The 15,406-nt window shown below is 35.8% G+C and overlaps 1 protein-coding gene across 1 annotated transcript; it reads left to right on the forward strand.

Moving 5' to 3' along the window:
• Nucleotides 1-2,754: 2,754 nt before the first annotated feature.
• depdc1a (DEP domain containing 1a) lies at nt 2,755-13,678 on the forward strand. The gene is made up of 12 exons (XM_062998414.1): nt 2,755-2,871; nt 4,827-5,092; nt 5,181-5,310; nt 5,400-5,512; nt 6,204-6,334; nt 6,433-6,480; nt 7,048-7,179; nt 9,169-10,005; nt 10,808-10,980; nt 11,178-11,351; nt 11,712-11,894; nt 12,310-13,678. Exons 1-12 carry the CDS (start codon nt 2,821-2,823, stop codon nt 12,451-12,453), a joined length of 2,382 nt encoding a protein of 793 aa, XP_062854484.1. The 5' UTR covers nt 2,755-2,820; the 3' UTR covers nt 12,454-13,678.
• Nucleotides 13,679-15,406: the final 1,728 nt, after the last annotated feature.

Below are 15,406 nucleotides of genomic sequence, written 5' to 3' on the forward strand. Positions count from 1 at the left end.
TGCAGCATATAATTTGTGCATATATCATTTTTATAAGTTTAACTAGCAAATCAGCAAATCCCCTCCTGGTAAATGTCATTTTACAAACAAGAAGATTTGTTTAATAATGTAGCAAATTATCTATCAGAGTGTACTGTTTACTGTTTGATAAACAGGATTTTTCATGTTTTATATTTATATACTTTTTATTTAGAAATCCACTTATGAATGTAAAGACAAGGAAAAAAAACTAAAGATTTACCTTAAGTCAAATTCTCTGAATAGATGATAGAGGTTTTTACACAGAGAGATTGATTGTTTCAGGAAGTGCTTGGATTATTTGTAGGCTTGAGTGCACTTGGTGTGAACCTGACAATGTTTTTGACAGGGTGTGTGTAACTACTCAGTTACTCAGTTACTTAACAATGTAAAATGACAGATGCAAAACATTTAATCATCTATACTGCTCTATATACAAACACATCATGTTGGATCAAATAAATAAATGACATAATTCCAATGTAAAACTAAAATACATGCTAAAAAGTTACTCTTAACTACTGCCAAGGTTAAAGTCCATGTATTTTTATTTCAGTTATGCACCTGTATAAAACAGAAATAAAATACTTTATTGATACCAGATACATGGACAATAATTAACCAATTTAGGAAGAAAGCAGATAAAAGAGCTTCAACACAGGCACTGTTAGTGTAAATAATGATGAAGTTGAACATTTAACCAGTCGACAATTTGTAGGTTATTGTAAACTAGTTTCTGTTATTCAACATGGACAAAGCCATGCTCTATAATCTTTTAACCAGTTATTGGTTGTTTTAATTTTTATTTGTACATGGGGAAAAATATCATTAGCATATAGGATTTGGGATTGGTAGTCATGGCATAAAGCAAATTCACTGTGTTCACAAAATAAGTCAGTTTACACATGACTGATTGTTTTAAGTGATTTGGCACTTTAATTTACAAAAGAATAGAATATGGAAATTTAGAGACTAGTTTTATGGTTTTTCATGTTTCCATGTATGGTCTTCCTGGCTAAAATACGGTTTTAAAACATAATGAAACCAGGACTTATTACCAGGACTCATATACCAGGACTCATTATATCATTCTGAGCACGGCCCTGTATTTGCTCCACACTAAACTTGTTAAACTGTGTCTTTTTGGAACTTACTTTGTGCACAAGGACACAGTCATGCTAAAGGAGGAAACAGTTACACACAGTCAAAATCAAAACTACCTGCAAATAAACTTATTCTAATAACAAATTGGATACAAGTAGAAAAATATGATCCTCTTTCCTCTTCAACCCTTGTGTGGTGTTCATAATTTTGTTACCCAGCCAATGTCTGGTGGATTATTATGTTTTTAAATCAATACAGCCATAACGTATTTAACATACAAAATATCAGATATTTAAGATGTTTACAAGCAATAAAGACAGCATATTTGGTTAACATTTACTATTTACCTATGTTGGGTCATATTTATCAATAACAGTGCCATCCGTTTGTTGTGATAAAATATAAAAAAGGAAATATCACTATCAAAATGTGGCTGGAAAAACGTGTTTACTTTGAACAAATCGAAATGAAACAACCTTAAGAAATGTAAAACATTTGTCATTGTAAGAAACACCAGCCTGAACAGATACAGTATCTATATCAGTCTACACATCAGTTCCATTGAACACAGTCTATTCGTGCTCGCCTAAACAACACATGAGGCTCAGCTTTACTGTGTGTTACATGCATTCATTTGATGCATGTATGCTGTGTCTGTCTGTCTCCTTGTCTGTGTCTCTGTCTGTCTGTTTCGTTCTCTCTGTATGTCTCTGTCTGTCTCAGTGTCTCTCTGTATGTCTGTCTCTTTCTCTGACTGCCTGCCTTTCTGTCTGTCTCTGCCTGTCTGTATGTTTTTTGTCTGTCTGTCTGTCTCTGCCTGTTTCTCTCTCTCTCTCTCTCTCTCTCTCTCTCTCTCTCTCTCTCTCTCTCTTTCTCTGCCTGTTTCTCTGTTTCTCTATGTCTGCCTGTCTTTCTCTCTGTGTGTGTCTCTGTTTGGCACTCTGTCTGTCTCTCTTACACACACAGAGACACACACTCAGAGCAGGACATGTTGTAGTAGGACAGAGTAAAGGGACACACTTTTATACCTGCGGGTCCAGTGGACCCGAACAGCACATGTGTAATATGTATTGGGGGGTGTATAAAAAAAGTGTTATTTTATATGTTCTTCACACAAAATGAGCCAAAGGCAAGGGGTCTGAGGTTAAAATAATAATAAATAGCATATTTTATCTTTTGGTAAACATTGAAAATGGGCAGTGGTAGCTCAGTGGTTAAGGTACTGGACTTAGTAACCAGGAGGTTGCCGGTTCAAGCCCCACCACCGCCAAGTTGCCACTGTTGGGTCCCTGAGCAAGACCCTTAACCCTCAATTACTCAAAAAATTGTGTTCAGTCATAATTGTAAGTCGCTTTGGATAAAAGCGTCTGCTAAATGCCGAAAACGTAAATGAAAACGGGTCCCAAACACCACACAAGGGTTAATCATTTTTAATCTGTGTAGTTCACCATCTGTCCGGTAGGGGGTTCATGTGAAAGTGGCCTTTGTCACGTGTCCAAACAAATCATCCAATCAGAACGGTCGTGTATACAACTGGGTCATTTCAAACAGTTGGCTTGGTGTGAAAACTAAACGCTGCTTGCAGGAGTTTGCATTTGTGATTTAAACTAGTTGAAGTCGTTATGTTTTATTCAGACAGAAGTAAAATAAAAGTCTAATTTAATGAACTGTTAGGGAACAAATTTCGGGGTCTGTGACATGATGGACTCTCACATTATCACACCCGGTCCATACAGAGCCACCAAACTAGTAAGTGTGTTCATAGCTAATGTTAGCCAGCTAGCGTTAGCTGTTTTGCTTTTAATGCAACTGTGCTATGCTACTGAACTGTGTAATATTTTATTATACACCATTATTCATGTTTGACGTTACCGTTTGATATAGAACTTACTTTAAAATATGTTAGTGTTCCGTACAATTAACTTAAAGCTTTTCTTAACATGAATAATTGTCATCTTAGTTGGAGAACAAACAGCTGAAGATACAAACTGAAACAAATTTTTGTAAAAAACTTGCATTTTCATTTCACCTTGCAATGCTTTAAATTTTTTAAGTGTTTACAGTGCTTTAGTGCCCATGTAAATAGGGCTAGTTTAACTGCGTTAAAAAAAAAAAACTACATGGAATAGTGGTCTCTGGTAAAGATCGAAAGGAATATCCATAAGTGTAAATGTGCTCAGATGCTTATATGTAATCCAAGAGCCACCAAAAGGGTCTTAAAATTGAATTAAAAAATTGCTGATACTGTCCAGTCAAGCTAGCTATTAATCACCATGGACTTAAAGGCTGCAATGAAGGAAAATGCTCACTTGGCTGAGGACAGTGTCGCCCAATTGCAGAAATCATTGAAATCTCATTACTGCCATCACATGTCCCTTGTAAATGTCTGAAACTTTTGACTTTACTGTAAACTATAACTTCACTTTACTAAAAAACATAATTATAAATTTACACTGTGTGATTCACTTGTGTGTGGAATATTGTCCCTTATGTTCTCTCTGACTAAAGGTCATTTCTAATTCATTGGACAATGTTTCATTTCGACATGATGAATGGCAACTCAAAGTTGTGTTTTAGTTCATTCTGAAGTAATTTCCACATTGACTGAAAAAAGTACTGTACAGTTTAAATTGTGCATTTTAAGGTACATGCAGCATAAATGCACAAAAGTGATCCCATACTACGTTAAGATCTCTCAGGTAAAAATATATTACTGAATTAAAACTTGCAGAAAAATTATTTGTACATTCCAGCTATATTCATGAAGAATTCAGGAAAATGTTTAAACATTTGTCTTAGACCAGATAAAATGTTAATTTGGTTGTTTCTTGTAACAACTTACTATGTGGTTAACCCAACTAGTTATTTTTTAGTCTGAAAGAAATCATTTCCATCACTTTTTTCATCACACATTGCCATGACATGGAGGTAATATTAGTGTGTAAATGTGCTGGCTCCTTTTTATTTCCGGGAATAAAAAAAGTGTCGCTGCAGGTTCAGAAATAGTATGTCAACTAATCTCATCCTGGAGGACACCCTAAGTAAGTTTGGTAAATCTAATAAATATGAGTTGCATTGGGAGATATCCACAAATCTTTTCTGCAGAGCTAGTTTTGCTTCAAAATAAGTGTTTTTTAGTTAAATGATACAGCAAATGAACAAATAAGATTAACTAAGAGTAACTATGTATTTTGTTCATAATGCCATTTTACAATTTTTTAATCCCTAGGTAATATTTGCTGAACCTAAAGCCTACATCTAGCTGTTGTGTTTCATAAACACCATTCAGAAATGTGTGTTGCAACTATGACAAAAACTAAGGAGCTGTCACAAAATTGAGGGTGATTGTTTAATCAGACCAAAAGTTTAATGGTTTTAGGAAAATAGCAAAGACCTTTAACACTCTGAGTGACACCATTGGAAGTACTGTCAGGAATAATGCAGCAGCAAATCTGCCTGGCTATGGCTGTGTATTGAATGCATTTTGTTCAAATTTCTATTATATTGCATATACTGGTTTGAAAGTTTTTTTTAAACTGTGCTCTTTCTTAAACATTAAACAGTGCTGATACATTGCTAGTTTTAAGCAGCATGTTATTTAATGTAAATGTTTTGCATTTGAACATTTCACAGCATATTTAAAATGATTTATAATATTACAATAATTTGTAATATATCTTTACTGTATATTTTGTTTTCTTAAGTGGAATGAAGTGACCAAACTTTTCCGGGCAGGCATGCCTCTCAAGAAACATCGGCAGCATTTGAAGGCTTATTCGAACTGTTTTACTGCAGCAGCAGCAGCTGACTGGTTACACGACCTCCTGAGGCACAACAGTAATTTTGGACCAGAGGTAACCAGGCAACAGACTGTGCAGCTATTAAAGAAGTTTTTAAAAAATCACGTCATTGAGGATGTTAAAGGGCGCTGGGGCATGGAGGACTTTGAGGACAACAGTCAGCTGTACAGGTAAACTAGATTAACTTCACTATTTAGTTGTGTTCTACACTGTTTTTATAATTTATTATATATTTACAATTTTTTAAATGTTTCATAGGTTTCCTCCAGTGTCACCACTAAAGCCCATTCCAAGTTCTCAGGCTATGAGGAAAAAGAGTGGGTCTATTAAAGACAGAGAGAGTTTTTTCAAATTTAGAAGTTCCAAGAAATATGACAAAGAAATCCAAGTGAGCTTTTAAATTTGTTGTTTATTTGTCTTCCTATGATGGATGTGATTTCCTTTAGTAATTGTATAAATTTGAATTGCTTTACAAAGGAAAATATAGCTCCAGCTGTTGAAGATGCTCCCATATCAGAGGAGAGTATCCACTGTAGAGACATCACAGAGGAAGAAATTCAGGATATTTGGAAGAATGTCACATTAACACAGTAAGTTCCTTTTATTTGTATTTTTAGAAAACTGTAAAATGTATTTGTTAGTGATGAATCTAATGTAAATGTTGAATCTTTAGCATCCATAAATAAATGCATTGATGTGTTGCTGGATTGTTGATGTGTATATGAATAACAAATTTTTATTTGCATTTCAAATCACATACTTTGTGAATTACAGGTTGTGAATTAGGACTTGGGTAAATGCTTTTAATTTCCTGACTTTCCTGTGTATTTTATAAGAGACCTTAAAACATGTTTTTTAAACTAGGTTGATGTATAGAGGACAAATAGATTTTTAATACTGGTAAGCTTTAAATGAGAGCTGGTTTCTCTTAATGAACATACATAAAGGAAGCTGTTTCTGGTTTGTTGGATGTATGACTATGAATAAAGCATTAGTTAAAAGCTCAGACCTACTATATTTTTTTTATATGTTACTTAACAGATTTTAAATGTGGAATTGATATTAAAAGTGAGTGCTGAAAATGTCTTTGCAATTACCAAAAAGTGTGATTTAGACATTTGATAGTTTATCATATAACTTTTTTTTTTTAATCAACAATACCAGGTTGTAATTGTAAATTAAAATATGTCAGTGGTTTTCAGGCATTATGGCTGATTTTTTCATTTTGCCTACTAACTTTTGTAAGAAAGTCAAATAATTTGATGTGGGTTTTTTACACAGTTTACAGAAGTTGCTGGGTTTGCCATTTTTGGAAGATGTGTTGAATTCAGCTGAAGTCAATTCTAGCTTCATTGTATATAACATGACAAAAGTCAACAAGCATGGAGTTGTTACCTTGGAAGATAAGACCGGTAAGAAGCTCTGTGCAGTTTTACAGTGTGGATTGTAATCAGGTTATTACAGCCATGCTTACATTACTGCAACACATTTTCTCCCCCTTCCCCCACAGATGATCTGCCACACTGGGTTTTGTCAGCCATGAAATGTCTTGCAAACTGTAAGTACATGGCTGATTGATTTTTGTTTTAATTTTGCTCCAGTTTTGGTTGGAAACGCTGTCTTTAGTATGGGTCATGTGTGCTGTGTTTGTGCAAAAGTTGCCTGCTTTAAGGTCTTGGCAACCTTTGTTACAAGTTTATTTCATTTAAGTTTTGTGTTTTACTGCCATAATTAAACTTTGGTGAATAGATATTACAGGTTTGTTCAGTTTGTGTCTTTAAATTGGTGAGCTAAATGAACTGAATGTATATAAAATATGAAGCCTACTCAACTGCATTTTAATTTTAGACCAAGCAAAAAAGTAAAATAATGTAAAATCCAGTATATTAATATATGTTCTGGAAGGTGGTGGACTAAGGTGGATGTATTAACATAAGAACAGGATGAGTTATATTGTTCATCTTAGTGTGTGGGTTTTGGCTATGACTTTAAAGGCATAAAAGAAGTCTTTGCTATTCAATTTCTTATTTAACCTAAAGATCAATATTAACGCTTTTATTATTTAAAAAATATATATATAAATGTGTCTACTCTTGCTGTGTTTAATTTATTTTTGCTTTTGCAGGGCCAAAGTTTGACCAGCCATCTTACCCAGGCTTTGAGAGGGATGTCTTTAAATCTGTGTCTGACTACTTCCACAGTCTTCCTGAGCCGATGCTTACCTTTCAGTATTACGAGTTGTTTGTTAACGTTCTAGGTACGTGTGGAAATTGGTTTAGGATTTTTTGGTCAATTTGGTGTCATTTGATGACATTTATTTAAAAAGTTATGCTGACAAAGGATGTTATGCTGGCAAAGGATGACACCAAGTCTTCTCCTATAATTCCTGGTGAATAGAGATCAAGTAATCTGAGAGCTACATGATCTTTAGGGTTTCGTTGATCCAATTAGATGGTACTTATTTGCATTAGATGTAGGGCTGTGCGATATGGATCAAAAATTATATCTCGATATTTTTTTCTGAATGGCGATATACGATATATATCTCGATATTTTTTTATCCCATAAGGTAATAACAAAAAGACACTTCTGAGACAAAGCTACATGTTCCAATTTTTTTACAGGCACTTTTATTAATATTCATGCTGGGGAAGCTTCACACAAGAATTATTTTTCCTTAAAAAAAAAAAAAAAAAAGAGCTATGTTTGGCCCCCCCCCATGTTTGGACTTTATACATTATTTTATGTATATGTCGCCACAACATTAACATTTACATTAATATTTTCTTTTACTGTATAGAACTCAGTTCTGTAATACAGGCAGAACTAATCGTTCATGTTACTGTGTAACTATTACAACATTTAATGCATTTTAATCAGCGTTCTTCTTCATGCACTTTATTATTATTTAACAGCTTTATTTGTTGTTTAATTGCTGTTTGCTCCTTGTTTACTGCAGAGTTAGTTCATGCAATTTAATAATGTTTGGTTGTTTATTGGCCGACAACAAGTAATACTATAATAATAAGATAAATAAATAAATGACGTGTCGGACGTCGGGCGATCGTCCAGTATAAACTAACATGACCACGTACAACATCCAGTACAGAAATCACCCCCCATAATGTTTGTTTTTACAGATAGAGCAAATATCTGCACATCACATATACAAACACAAGAGTCAGAACAACAGGAGACGCACCGCTACGTTATTATTACTTTCTCAACACTTAATGTGAAGTAAATACGTGCATGTCAGCGCGTGCATGCGCTTGTGTTGGTTTTTAAAACAAATAACGACTCGTTTTCTTGTTTTTTTAACTTTGGGATTTGAAGTGAAAAACGAATGAAGGTACACGGAGCTGGAACCTTTTATCTGGACTTGTTTTCGGCGTTCTCTACAGAATACATTATTCTGCTGCTCATCTGACACTTTGAATTCGAACCATCTCCAAATAATTACAAAATTAGTCATTATTTTTCATTTTAGTAAGCAGCTCCTCTTCGATAGCTTCTGTCGTGTCTTTATCCGTCTCCATGCTATCGCTGCCTGCAGGAATTACTGGTGAAGCGGTGGGGAGGGGCGAGTTGTGTTCAGTGAGGGAGAGGGGCGGGGCAGTGAGGGAGAGAGGCGGGGCAGTGAGGGAGAGGGGCGGGGCAGGTGAACATGTGCAGAGACAAACTGGGAGAAGAGAAAGACGAACTGTCGGATCTAACTGGAACGCAACATCTATATCGATATATGCGATATTGTCTTATCTTATATCGCGTATGAAAATATATCGATATTTTATAAAATCTCGATATATCGCCCAGCCCTAATTAGATGGTTAGCTTGCTGTAACAATGGCACTTAATTTTGTATTTGGAGACTTGGTGACGAATGCTACTGTATTCTATAAATCTGTAATAGTGTTGTTTTTTTTTCTTCTAATATCTAAGTGTTCTGAGATTGAGCTGATTTACCTCAAATATGTAATACGTTTTTACACATTTTACCAGTAGTGCCAGTAATACTGGCACTACTTTAGCATTAATGATTTTGCTATAACTCTTTAATGTAACCTATTCGGCTGGGTTCCCTTATTCTTCAGGGTTTTGTTCAGACTCACAATAATGATTATATTTAATGTGTCAATATGTTGTTAATGTATTCAAAAACTAACCTTTTGGCTTCAAACACTTGCTTTTTATCCTCCCTGTTCTTGCCTGTCTGTTCATGTTGTCTTGTCTGGTCCTTTGCTAGTTTTGTGTGGCTATGCCACATCTTCTAGGACCCAGTGTGGAAAGCGTAAGAATCTGGAGGAGTTGAGCTATCCACAGCCAGCGAAAGCCCCTCACCTAAACACTGCCAATGCATTCAGATCCACAGAGTGTCTCTTGCTAAGCTTGATAAGAAGGGAGTCTTTTGAGGAAACTGATTCACCCATGAGGGAGGTGTTTTCTTCCAAAGTATTGACCCAGTTTGGCGCAACAAGAGCACGTTCTATTGGAGGTCCTCTAAGCAAACTACGACCCAGGAGCTGTTCCCTGGAAAGAATTCTGGATGAATCAAGTGATTCACTCACACAACAAGTGCTCTTCAGGTCTGCTGAAAGCCTGGCATCCTGCAGGACTAACAATTCTGATGGTTCCTTATCTCAGACAAGGTCTCCTCCAGATTTGGTTTCCTGTAACACCTCCCCAGATTTGGCTGGTCCCACACAAAACACATCTGAAACCAGTAGCAGCAACAGCTTAAGCTCCCATCTCTCATCAGAATGTTATCTAACCAATCAGAGAACTACCAGGGCTCGGCCCAGAAGCATCGGCAATTGTCTCGACATAGTAGAGCACAGGGAAATTTCTGCCAGCTGTGTTAGTGTAAATGCTCCAGTAGCAGAAATTACTATGAAACCAGACTTGTCCGCCTCCACCATTAGTCTTAGAGCTCCTGGGTTGGTCCGTTTACATGGAAGCTGTTTGGATATCAGTGCAAAGCCAAGAATTAGCAGGCGCTGTCAGAGCTCTGTGGATCTGTGCAAGCCTGGGCTCTCTCGTCCCTCAATGTCTTCTGTTGCACGCCGTCTGAGTCCTGAACAAAGTAAGGCCTGTATCTGTCAATAGAATGTCCTGCCCATGTTTGTGTGGTTTTCGTAGTTGTAGCTATGATCGCTGTGTGTTACTAGCATTCTTTCTAACATGCATGTGTCTAACCCTGTAGTGTCAGTTTTAACATTTTCCTCTTATGCATGCATTTCTTTTTATTATTTCTATTAGTGAAATGGGAATGACTTTAGAACTCGTTAGAATCTGATCGAATACTAGTTTTATTAATCATACATTTTTAATGTATGAAAAAAATCTGCATTTTATGTGTGCGAAAACATAGATGTAGGTTTGTTACCATAGTCAGTATTTCATTTGTGCTAATGATGTGTGATGCTGATGTCCATGCATGTCAAAGATTAAACTTGATTTTAAATGATTGACATAAATCTGTGGTTAAAAATGTCACCCACCCTAACCAGGTTTGATAGTAGGGCCAATTATGTTTTTGGACCCCCAGCCAAACAATTTTAGTTTCACTGATCAGTCTCACTGGTCAGTCTGTGTTTAGGTTTATAGATGAATCATTTTGTTTAAACAGCCGTTTGAAAAGAGGCAGTAACCTTCAGTTATTGGCCCTAATAAATGCAGTTTATGTTAATTGATTATTCAACTTTGAGTTTACACCCTTAATTGATTGACAGAATAAAGTGATCCTAATACAACTATCCTTAATTTTATTTAGTTAAAAGCTTTATGGATGTTAGGCGTCCTTTCATAATTCTTTGCAGTTTTTCATGACTATACTGTGTGATGCTCCTCTTCACTGCATTACTTTTGATTGTGGGGTTTGACAGGCTTGTTACAGCCTGCATTAGAAAGAGTTGCCATTGAGGCCCTGCAGCTCTGTACACTGCTTCTTCCTCCTGCCTCACGCCGCAAGCTACAGCTTCTCCTGCGAATGATTTCACGCATGAGCCAAAATGTGGATATGCCTCGGCTTCATGACGCCATTGGCACACGCACACTGGTAAGCGACCTGACCTGACAGGCTGTGAGATTTTTTTTTTCCTTTCTGTCTTCAAAGATTTCAGTATTTTACTAAATCATGCTGACACGTTTAATGAGGTAGTGTTTACATTTGAGATGCTTACTGTACATTAAGGTGGGTTTTTCTTTTGGTAAGCAGTAAAAAGGTGATATTTGGTTGGTCATCTCTGTGTGTAGATGGTGCAAACGTTCTCTCGTTGTGTACTGAGCTGTGAAGAGGAAGTAGATCTGGATGAGCTCTTGGCCACCAGGCTGCTTTCTTTCCTGATGGACCATCATCAAGAGGTTCTTCAGGTTCCCATGTACCTGCGCAATGCTGTTGAAGACCATATCGCCTACCTCAAATCACAGGTGATCCAACTGAATCTTTTTACGTTATAACATAAAGCAGTAAAATTAGAAACTTGAATATGTTGAGTTACTGTATTTTTCTTACCATTTACACCCACACACCCACACACACACACCTTCAGGGCAGGTGTGACTCCTGTTACTGTAACAAAAGAAATTTTTTTGACTACTGCATTTTAATTACATGGAGAAAAAAGTACACACAGATTCATAATAGATAATTCCTAGAGAATTCAAAATGTTTTATTTTATTTTCACCAGGGGCCTGTGATTCAATTCTTCACTGTCTGAAGGTCACTATTTGGTAAGTTATCCTTTACTCTACATTGCACTAATTTCTTCATCATCTCTTTTTGACAGAAAAAACACCCTATGAGCTCCGGACTTGTGGTGCCAACATACTCCTTTTGCAGACAGATCAGCACTCAGGAGTTTGAAGAACAAAAACTGTCTTTGTCTCAGGCAGCAGTTGCAGAGCTGCTAGAGAGCATCATCAAGGACAAAGCAATGTCAGTCAAGGAAAAGAAGAAGAAACTAAAATTGGTAATTCTACAGATTCCTCACATTTCTAATACAATGCTCACTTCACAGCTCTATCATTGTCTAAATGTTTTGCATTGTATCAGTTAGCATCTCACATTTAAAATAAACTCACATTTAGTCTATTTATGCAAATGAATCTCTATTTCTCAGCTGACCTACATGCAGGAATACAGTTTTAAGGCTGTGATATGCTTCCTTGGATGTGCATTTGACAGCCTAAAACAAATATCAGAATGACACATTTTAAAGCTGTAATTCAAATAAGATATTTTATATGAAGCTGCATGCAGTAAACAATGTCTCTAATTGTAAACATTTTTTAGAGGAATAACTTATCCCCATGCCAACCAGAGTGCTAAAATTGCATTTATGATTTGGTTTTGCTCTTTACATTTTTTTTTTTTTTTCTTTTCAGTGTCAGAAAGAATATCCTGACATCTACTCGCACAGATTCCCAACCACAGAGAGCGAGTCACAGCTTTTTGGAGACAAACCAAAGATCAAACCACCTATGCTGATTGGCATAAAAAAGACTAAAGTCTTTAGTATTCGAAGCTGAATACCTCATTAGATACGTGCTATGTGGTCGTGTGTATTTGTGTGTTATGTGATTTCATGATGATTGTTTTGACTGTTTTGGCATTCACTTCTGTTACTGGTTTGTGTGAAAGCCAGTGATTACACAGATTCCTGGGAGTACTTTTATATCAGCTTTTATGTATTTTGGACAGCTTGTTTGCAACACACAGTGAAACACAAATGTGCAATGCATGGGATCCACAGCACTGAGAGCAGCACCATGTACTTGAACTGTTGCCTGGGATTTAAGTGTTTTAAGGTCATGCTGTCCATGTTTTTATTAATGTTATTATTTTTGTTTTTTATGTTGGTTATTTATTTAATACATATTTGGTGTACATTCTTGGGAGCTATAAAACAGCCAAATGGTTTCCTAAAAACGTAGCATAAAGCATATTAACATCAGTTTGACTAGTCAGGGATTTTAAGCCTTCAGTGCTCTTGGGAACTTGAGCCCTCTGGCTTGTATTTCCAGTTAAAAATAAGGCTAGGTTGATTGTAATCCAAATGAAGGTTTTTTTTAATTACAATATAATGCTATTTTGTGTGGGTCTGTTTTGTTTATACATTATTTGTTCCCTTATCTTTTTTTTAACCCAAGTAACATTTTAACTGACATGGTTCTCATAATTTGCTCAGTTAGAGCTTAACTAATTTCTGCACTATATCTTAAGCTTTGTGCCTTAATTTCTGGAACTTGACACACAGTCTTTAAACTGATAACTGACTTTAAAGCTTGTTGTAAATTAAGCCAAACTAAAGATAATCCAGTAAAGTTGTAGTTAATTACTTTTTACAGTATTTTCTTTTTGTTTAAAAATTTGAAACATTTTTGTAGTTTTAAGAGAAGTGTGAACCTCGTTGTTGCCTATTATGTACTAGAAGTAATTTTTTTTGCACAACTCTCATCTAAAAGCTATTTGTGTCATTACAATGATTTGAACCCAGCAGTCTAATATCTGTTTTAAGTAACAAGTCATCTTCAGTACATTATTAAAACATATACAGAGTTTACTTTTATATTATATCTTGGTAATGTACTTCTAGGTCAGGTTTCCAAAAACTTATGACAACATAGCCGTTTCTTATGCTGTGGTGCTTTTGGGAAACACCATCTGTATAATTTGGTAACCTTTTGTTGAAGAATTTCAATGGTGTTTTTGTGCTATGCAATACAGAGCTTGTGAATAAAACTTTAAGCCCTATGAATTGTTTTATTTACTCCCCCACTAGAAAATACCTTGTTTGTTATCTAACTGATGTAAGTTAATTTAGTTAAATGTTGTGTTAGAGTATGTTAATTCATTAATATGTACTGATGTATTTGGTAAGGTTTTATAATTATATAATTTGCTTTTGGAGAAGTATTTCTTAATTTAATGGTTTATATTGACTTAAAAATAGTGTTCAGCATTTGTCTTCCACCCCACTATTTTGTATAGACAGTTATGAGATTTAAGTTCCAGCAATAGTTCTCAGTGTGTGTGTGGGGTTATCTAGTTATCTACATTGCCTTTATAGATAACTGGTCCACTTTTGAGTCAAGGCTTGGTCTTTTGAAGAAGGTAAGTATACACTCTTCATGATAGCGTGCTGCTCTCATTTCTTGTTGCATAGCTGACAAGCCTTACTGGTGTAACAGGCTAAACCAACAGCCTGTGAGTCGTTCTCAGATGTCACCTACAATCTCTAGGTCCCAAACTATGAAAACTGTTCAAGTCATTATTTTAAATGATCCCAAAAAAACAAAACAATAATAGTCATGAAGTATTAGGACTACTAAACAATAGATCACACTGTATGAAGTGCTAATTGTAAACGGAATCATCACAGATAACTTAATGCACTTACAGTTATGTACATAACATTATCATAATAGTCCTTGCTTACCATAATAACTACAACCCTTAGACTTGAATGTGTATCCAAATCAATTGTGTTAACCCCTCATCCACATGCTGTCTAATTATATGCCAATTTTAAACCTTTCTTTTGTGTCCAAGATTTCAGAAAAAGCAGTTTCTCAACCATTTATGTTCTTATCTGCACAGACACTGTTGAATAACACTATTCATAGAACATTTCAATCAGGATTTGGACCCAACCATAGTACTAAATTGGCATTAACTAGGGTAGTTAAGGATCAATTAATGTCCTCTGATAACGGTTGTGCCTCTTTTTTTGTTCTTATAGATTTTAGTGCAGCTTGTGATACTGTAGATCATCATTTTTACTGCATACACTTGAAAATACACTAGGTGATAAAGGACTGGCACTCTCTTGGTTTAAATCTTATCTGACTGACCTCTCCCAGTTTGTCCATGTGTACAGGGTAGGACCTCATAAATGTAAGGTTGGGTTAACATGGGGAGGCTACTGGACCCAGCAGACACTAGTGATGGTGACAGAGGAAGGTAAAGAGAAGGGCGTTAGGATCCATCAAGCAACAGTGTCCGTGTGGGAAAGCGAATCGGGTGCGAACTCACAATAATCCTGGTGATTTGAAGTCGGTATAATCAGCTGTGGAGTCTGTCATTAGTGTTTGTAGTTGTTGAAGCAGTGAGGGTGGTGAGTAAAAGACTCTCTGGTCGAAGTTTTTAAGTGTTACGGGTTATTTTTAATACCATATTATTTGCCTGCTAGTTAGTTGGTAGTATAGTTGGTAATATATGAGGACTTTTTTCTCGGTTGTAGACTTTAAACCACTTAGTAAATGATTCAGTTCCCAATGTGTCAGTTGAGAAGAAGATTAAAATGAGTTAAAATGACTCCTCAGAGAGAAGGGAGCTGTTGCAAAAAAACTAAATATGATGCTCTTATTTTGTTATTTTAATGTTTGTGGGTATTAGTACTTAAACTATGGTTATTTTGTAGTGGTGTAAGCTGCGGCTTCAGTTGGGGGGGATCATAACAGACTGAAGGTAATAGTGAAT

This window comes from Trichomycterus rosablanca, chromosome 7 (genome assembly GCF_030014385.1).
Source record: "Trichomycterus rosablanca isolate fTriRos1 chromosome 7, fTriRos1.hap1, whole genome shotgun sequence".
Taxonomy (NCBI): Eukaryota; Metazoa; Chordata; class Actinopteri; order Siluriformes; family Trichomycteridae; genus Trichomycterus; species Trichomycterus rosablanca.

Coding starts and splice junctions, on each gene's coding strand:
- depdc1a (XM_062998414.1), top strand. CDS start 2,821: ATGATGGACTCTCACATTATCACACCCGGTCCATACAGAGCCACCAAA. Junction 5,093..5,180: donor GACAACAGTCAGCTGTACAG/GTAAACTAGATT, acceptor AATGTTTCATAG/GTTTCCTCCAGTGTCACCAC. Junction 6,481..7,047: donor CATGAAATGTCTTGCAAACT/GTAAGTACATGG, acceptor TTGCTTTTGCAG/GGCCAAAGTTTGACCAGCCA.